The 8,095-nt window shown below is 40.9% G+C and overlaps 1 protein-coding gene across 1 annotated transcript; it reads left to right on the top strand.

Moving 5' to 3' along the window:
• The first annotated feature begins 4,618 nt into the window (after positions 1-4,618).
• On the top strand, positions 4,619-7,229 carry CSR1 (chlorsulfuron/imidazolinone resistant 1). Its single transcript, XM_086822354.1, has one exon. It carries the CDS (start codon positions 4,863-4,865, stop codon positions 6,921-6,923), a length of 2,061 nt encoding a protein of 686 aa, XP_086678480.1. The 5' UTR covers positions 4,619-4,862; the 3' UTR covers positions 6,924-7,229.
• Positions 7,230-8,095: the final 866 nt, after the last annotated feature.

The raw sequence follows: 8,095 nt of genomic DNA, 5'->3' as shown, positions 1-8,095 counted from the left end.
CATAGTTGAACTCATGGTGGAAGAGGATGAGCCATGCCACATAGAGCACTCTCCTTCCATAGCTAAGACCGGAGGACTACCAAAAGTGTCCAGGAACAAGTTGGGACATGATTTTAAAAGTGATGAATGAACATATATATTTCCTATTGTGTATAAGGAAATATGATCTCCACAATCTGGGATGGTGGTGCTAGTGGTGTTAGCATTGGTGGGAGGCCTTGTGTAGACACTAGTCTCGTGGTTAAGCTTACAAATGGGAACACATCAAAATGATTGGGCATCTTTCAAGATGTGCAAATTAAGACCTTTAGGTTAAGCTTCCACCACTCATTCATGGTGATTTTCAAAGAGGAGGGTCATACACTATAAACATTTGTGTTGTCTATTGTCTATAAGGGAAATATGGTCTCCATAATCTAGGATGGTGGTGCTAGTGTAAGCATTGTTGGGAGGCTTGGTGTAGACACTAGTCTCGTGGTTAAGCTTGCAAATGGGAAAATAATTGGGCATCCTTCAAGATGTGAAAATTAAGACCTTTGGGTTAAGCTTCCACCACTCATTCATGGTGATTTCTAAAGAGGAGGGTCGTACACTATGATCCTCATAGAACACCTTACATGCAGAGTGGTGACTTCCAATGAAGAGGGTCGTTCATATAGTATGATCCTGAAAAGGCCTTACATGCAAGACGTAAGGTTGGTTCACAATTGGGAAACCAATAACATTTATATACACAGCAAGGGTAACCAATCCTTGAAGATAGATTTGAAAACATGGAAGGCTTGCAAGAGTCCATGAAATTGTTCGAAGCTTTAATCAACATCTATAAATGTTGAATAGTGAAGATGAAAACCCAGACTATGAGATTCAATCAGCATCTATAAATGTTGCATTGAATAGTAAAGATGAGAACCCATACTACAAGCTGCTTCTAGACCATATTATATACCAGATGTCCATAGGACTATTGCAATGTTATCGTCGTCTCACAGCTTGTTCGTGGTGGCTTTGAGTGATCTACTTGTTTTGTTTCTTGCATCCTGGAGTTATTATCTGTGTGGCAGGTTGTCTTGTGTTGGAGATAGGGTGTGGGACAGCTCCCCTCATGAGAGCTGTTAGGCCTCTAGACGGCCTTATTTCTCCTTTGACTTAGATGCCTATATAGTGGATGCCTTGGCTGTCCCTCTTGTGTAGGCTTCATTTAGTAAAAGGGCAAGAGTGGCATGTGGAAAAGGGGGATGTAGACTACGAGAAGAGGCCCATGGTGAGCCCTTTTGACTATTGAGATACACCTTTTCTACACTCACTTTATGTTTGTGAACATATATGATTTCAATTTTTGTGTTTTGTTTACATTTTAAGTATTGGTGGCGACATTGGGGGCTACACATTTTGTATATCGTTATATTACTTAAGGTTTGTCTTGCAAATAAGAAAGAATTGTGTAAGAAATAAGCACTCATTACATTGTCACATTCATGTTTCCATGTAGCTACTTGCCAATCTATGCAAAAAACATGGTTAAAGAAACAACCACATACAAGAGATATAATGCATAGAAGGGAGAGTAGATATGATTACAATTCTTTATTGACCATGGATTATAAAAAGGGAGAGCGGATGTGATTACAATTTTTTATTGACCATGGGTTATGAAACTTTAAAAACATACAATTTCATTTATACTATGTCTGTCGATTAGTGTTCTAATTATTATAGTAATGAATGTTAGATTAAATTTCTTGGGAGATTGTGACTATTTGTGATCAACACATGCATGGTAGTACGCTTTTATTATGACATAATGTAGTCAATAATAAGTTATTGTATAATCCTTGAGGAGGCATGACTCTACGAACAATAAAACAATCCTAAGGGCATAGAAGTGGGTAAATAATATGTAAATATATAGGGTTGCTCATCAATACTCTTGCTTGCTCTTTGAAGTGCATTTCCAATGGGTTTTGCTATGTAGCTCGGTTTCAATCACTCGGTTTATTGATTGCCTATCCTACCCTTAACTCTTGCCATTACAAGTATAGTCATTCCTTATTGACATTGTTACACATACACAATCAATCACAACCCCCTATAATCTTAGTAAACATTCAATTCTTATATCAAGTGACCTTCTACTCCTCAAAATATTTCCAATTTACCATGAACTCATTCAAAAGCACAAAACATCATTTTTTTGTGTAAATTCACCTAAAAATCAGTTGTCCCATCGTTTAGTACCTTACCATGTTGCTACTCATAGATCAAGTAAAATGGGCCTATTTTTAATACCATTTACTACACACACATGGTATGGTGATTTTCTAAGAGGTGAGGCCTTATGGTTAAAGATGAAGTGTATAACGAATATGAGCGAAATATTCGAAAAAGATGTCATTTAATGTCTCTTGAAATATTTGAAGGTATAAAGGGAATGAATGGAAAATAATTTGCACTTTTAACAAAAATTATGTGTTGTGGGATGCATGTATATTGTAATAGTGAAATTGTGTTCCTACAAGATCCCACTTGATAGTGCACTACAAGATTATGCACACATTTTAACTATGCTTCCATATGATATTTATTCTTGCTTAAGGTATTCTCAAGCTATTTCTTACTGATGTGCATTGCCATGGGTTTTGTCTTTACCGTGATTTTTTATTGGATCCAAATTCTAAATACACCTCACTCCTAAGGTATACATCTTAAAGTAGGGACTAAGGCCAAGTGTTGTTATATAATAATTATTTATGGCTCAATGACTTTTAGAAGGGCCTCACTAGTTATATCTATGTAACTTTAAAAGTAAGGATCTCTTCCTTATTTGAGGAAATATGATATCTTTTGGGCTTCACCATCCACATTTCCATGCGCATTAAACTATAAAAGCTAAGGGACTTTTCACACCAAGGTCTACCCACCCACTGTTAATACTAGGAGCCAATCGATATTCTGAATGTGTATTTTTGTCAACATACAACCTAGACACAAACAAATACTTTTGGTAAACAAAATTTTTGTGTTACTTCATAATGTGTTTAAATTGATTTTTTTAATAAATGCATGGAGGTTACATGATTAAATATAGCTAATATTTAAAAAAAACCCATCGACATTGGATGGTCACACTCTACGAAACTCTGTGTGTGTGTGTGTGTGTGTGTTGCACATTTTTTTTTTGCGGCAACAATAGACACACACACATGCATGCATGCACACACGCACTCACTCACACACATGCGCACGCGTGCTTGTGTGTTGTGAGTGCATGGGTGCGTGCATGCATGTGTGTGTTATCACATGCACACACTCACACACACACACGTGCACAAATGCACATGATGCATGCATGCACCCATGCATATATATAGACACACATGTAAAGGTGTACATAGATGCACATGTGCATGCATGCACACCCAGATGCACCTGCATACACCCACACGAGAGAGAGAGAGAGAGAGAGAGAGAGAGAGAGAGAGAGAGAGAGAGAGAGAGAGAGAGAGAGGTGTAGTAAATGTCAAGAACATGTTAATAATGTGCTCAAATCATAGTGGAATATAGTGAGAATATGGGACCTTTAAAGACGTGTTATATTTGGAGACTTTGAATAAAGGTATGCATACATTGTATCACTTGATTAAATGCCAAAAGGTGATGTGCATTGATGTTGAAACATGATTCAATAGGAGGTTACCATGTGCATTGAGAAAGTTAAGTGCAACTCTACATTCCTATATTAGGTTAAGTGAAATATTGAGGAGTTTCAACAACAAGCATCACATAATAACATATTTATTCTCATAACTCTAAAGTTGATAGACAATAAAATTGAGAAAAAATGTCATTGCTTATTTATATCAATGTGCCCTTAACTATTTGATATGAATATGTAGCATCGCATCTGTTTGTAACTTAAAGAAAGCAATTGTTAGACTATCCCCTATAGTCGAATAGTGAAAGCATGCACACATGGATTAAAGTGGTTGATGATTAAATTAGTTGATTGAATACAACCTTCATACGTTAAATGTTTGAAGGTAATCTAGGGAGTAATTCTTGATAAAATTGCCACGATGAAAGGTTGTGCTACTTGGATAAGGACAACTTTAACCACTTACAATCCTCTCAATTCGAGTCCATTTCTTAACTATAGCTCAACACACTTTATTTGGTTGATTTGATGATTAACATCAAAAAACTTACAGACCTTCAGACCTTAAATGTTTGAAGATAATCTAGGGAGTAATTCTTGATAAAGTTGCCACGATGAAAGGTTGTGCTACTTGGATAAGCACAACTTTAACCACTTACAATTCTCTCAATTCAAGTCCATTTCCTAAAAGGCTTATGGTTTGAGTGAAATAATTTTCATGCTTATGTAATATTTTGACTTACACTGCTCGAAAAAAAGTTTCTATCCAAATGATGGCAAACTTTCAATTTTAAAAATAGAAGGTAATATCTAGAAAAAATGTGAATCTTGAAAGTTTATATAACTAAAACTACTTAAATATGCAAAATTTGAAAACCTTTAACCTTACATGTTGAAGGCAATTTTCAACTTTAAGAGTTGGAAATGCACTGCCTTCGGGCGGCGTAGTTGAGTTGGTAGAATCGTCGGGTTCCAACCTGAGTTCAATGCCTAACAGCTACACGGCGAATAGCACGCTTGTTGAGGTGATAGACTAGATCTAGAGTTTGGAAATACCATGTTCTTTTCTTGGGCCACACGGATGTCCTTCATTTAGGCTAAGATGGTATGACTGATCAAAAATTTGTTTAGACTCTCTCCTCCTTTTGTTCTCTCCTTCGTAGCCAAGTTCTCATTTTTACGGAAACCTACCCTCCTCTGCGCGGCCATGGCCATCCCTACGTTCCATGCTTCCTGTAGTCGTGCCCCCCCTTCCCAGGCTCCTCCATTCGCAGCAGGGGCCACACTGGGCATGGTTCCTTCTACTGCTTTGCAAAGAAAGAATGGCTCTGAAGCTGCTCGCATTAAGCTTGGTGGTTCCCTCTTCTTCCAGGGAAGTTCTACCCAAAAGTGCGTCCCTGCAGAGAGGCCCCAGCACAGAAATTTTGCGGCGAGGAGCTCGGCGGAGACTGACATCACTGCAGCCACGGCCGTACAGAATCTGGAGCTCCCATTGGCCTCATCGCCGGTCCCCCAGGCCTTTAAATCCAGGTACGCTGATGATGAGCCCCGTAAGGGTTCTGACATTCTTGTAGAAGCTCTAGAGAGAGAAGGGGTCACCGATGTCTTTGCCTACCCGGGCGGGGCTTCAATGGAGATCCATCAGGCCCTAACTAGGTCCAAAATCATCAGAAATGTGCTTTGTCGGCATGAACAGGGAGAGGTTTTTGCAGCTGAGGGCTATGCCAGGGTTTCGGGTAAAGTAGGCGTCTGCATTGCAACATCCGGCCCTGGGGCTACAAATCTCGTCACGGGTTTAGCTGATGCCTTGCTCGATAGCATCCCCATGGTGGCCATCACTGGTCAAGTCCCTCGCCGTATGATCGGCACAGATGCATTCCAAGAAACCCCCATTGTCGAGGTCACCCGTTCAATCACCAAGCACAATTATCTCATCATGAATGTAGAAGAGATCCCCCGTGTCATTAGAGAGGCCTTCTTCCTGGCTGCATCGGGTAGGCCTGGTCCTGTACTTGTCGACATTCCCAAAGATGTCCAGCAGCAAATGGCCATTCCTGATTGGTTGCAGCCTATGAAGCTGCATGGTTACCTTGAACGCCTCCCGAAACCCCCGCAGTTCTCCCAGCTTGAGCAGATTCTGCGCTTGATTTCGAACTCACGGAAGCCAGTGGTGTACTGTGGGGGAGGTTGCATCAACTCGAGCAAGGAGCTCAGAGAGTTTGTTGATCTTACAGGTATCCCTGTTGCAACTACCCTCATGGGCCTGGGGGTGTTCCCTTCTTCTGACAAGCGATGCCTGCGTATGCTAGGCATGCATGGCACAGTTTATGCAAACTACTCAGTTGACAAAGCGGACCTGCTTCTTGCCTTTGGAGTGCGATTTGATGATAGAGTGACAGGCAAGCTGGAGACTTTTGCCAGCCGTGCAAGCATTGTGCACATTGATGTTGATTCGGCTGAAATTGGGAAGAACAAGCAAGCACACATCTCCCTTTGTGCTGATGTGCGCCTTGCTTTGCAGGGCATTAACCACCTTATCAAGAGTCGAAATCTGGCCTTTGACTTCTCCTCATGGATGAAGGAGCTCAATGACCAGAAAACTAAATGGCCTATGAGTTATCCTGAGTTTGATGATCTTATCTGTCCACAGCATGCAATCGAGGTGATTCAAGAGGTCACAAAAGGTGATGCCATTATAGCTACAGGGGTCGGCCAGCACCAGATGTGGGCAGCACAGTGGTTCAAATATGATAGGCCAAGGCAATGGCTGTCATCTGGGGGCCTTGGTGCCATGGGTTTTGGTTTACCCGCTGCATTGGGTGCTGCAGTAACTAATCCTGGCTCACCTGTTATTGATATAGATGGAGACGGAAGCTTTTTGATGAATATTCAGGAGCTTGCCACTATATGTGTGGAGCAACTGCCTGTGAAAATTGTGATTCTGAACAACCAGCACCTCGGGATGGTTGTGCAGTGGGAGGATAGGTTTTACAAGGGGAACAGAGCTCACACTTACCTTGGGGATCCCAGGGATGAAGAAGCTATCTTTCCAGATTTCTGCAAAATGGCTGAGGGATGTAAAGTACCATCTGCTCGTGTGCTGAAAAAGTCTGATCTCAGAGGTGCCATTGAAAAGATGTTAGAGACACCAGGGCCCTATTTATTGGATGTTATTGTGCCCCATCAAGAGCATGTGCTTCCCATGATACCAAGTGGAGGGTCATTTAATGACATCATTACGGAGGGAGATGGTAGGAGGACATATTAAATCAACAGTTATAGGTGGCAGAGTGAAGAATCTGAACCTTTTGTTGTTTGAGATGGTTTTTTCTCCAGTGTGACATTCAAGTACCTTTGGATTGACTGACTGATCTAGTGCTTATCTGTGCATTCTGAAGTTCTAGTTCTGGCTGTGCACTCTTTCTCAGGTTTCTGATGAAAGACCTCTCAGAAACTACAGTGCCAGCCCCTCATTCGGTTGGTTTTCTCTTATGCAAGTAACCTCTGCTGTTTTTTTTCAGTGTTTGATGTCTTAGGCCTTTGTGAGAATCTACAGAGCAATTTGGTTGTTTGAGTTGGTTCTCCAGTGTGATATTTGAATCAAGTACTTGTGTTATCTAGTGCTTCAGTTGTGCGTGTGTATGCGTGCGTGCGTGAGAGAGAGAGAGAGAGAGAGAGAGAGAGCACTTTTTTTTGTGTCTCATCAATTGTAATCGGTGATGTTTCACTTGAGTTTTCATTCGTAAGAATGTATGAGCTTGCTGTGCAGTGATATGCCTATAATCTACAAGCTCGTGAGTTTCACAGGCATGATATGTTGATAGTACAAAATGATATCAATTGCACAATGTGCTGAATTCAAGTCTTTGGACCTGGCTTAAGATGCCTGTGCATGTGATTTTGTAGCTATCTAGTCTTTAAATGCTTTGTTAGCTTTTCGTCAACTTGCACTAGTTGTTTTAAGTGCAAAGACCCAAACCCAAACGCGTTTCCTTATCTAGTGTCTTGTGCTAGCTCATGCATGCTGGGGATTGGTGTTCTTTCCAGCCCTTGCCGATCTCATCAGAGGATTGTACATACGATTCGTGATACAAAAAGAAAGCTGATATGCTGATTCCAGGTGTGCCAGAGGACTGACTGGGTAAAACTAGCTGCCCTAGTCTTTAACTACACAGACCGATCTGATCACGAAAACCTAGATGGCTCCAATGCTCACCGATTGAGTGTGTTGAGGATGGGTTTATGTACATGTATAAGAACTGCATCAAGGGGTTTGGTAAGCGTGACAAACAACAATGCTACTAGGTGACATGATACTGACAAAATAAATTATGAAGGCTAGTCAAGCCATGATAAGAACATTCTACTTCGTATGGGTTATGGTGCAGTAGTGCTGATTGTTGTTATGTAGTCCAGATTGTTGTAAGGTAGCTTTGAGAA

The sequence above is a fragment of the Cibotium barometz genome, chromosome 28, assembly GCF_041138505.1.
Source record: "Cibotium barometz isolate CiBa-2024 chromosome 28, ASM4113850v1, whole genome shotgun sequence".
Classification (NCBI taxonomy): Eukaryota; Viridiplantae; Streptophyta; class Polypodiopsida; order Cyatheales; family Cibotiaceae; genus Cibotium; species Cibotium barometz.
Note: the sequence above shows the minus strand (reverse complement) of the source record. Positions and strands in the feature narration are given on the sequence as shown.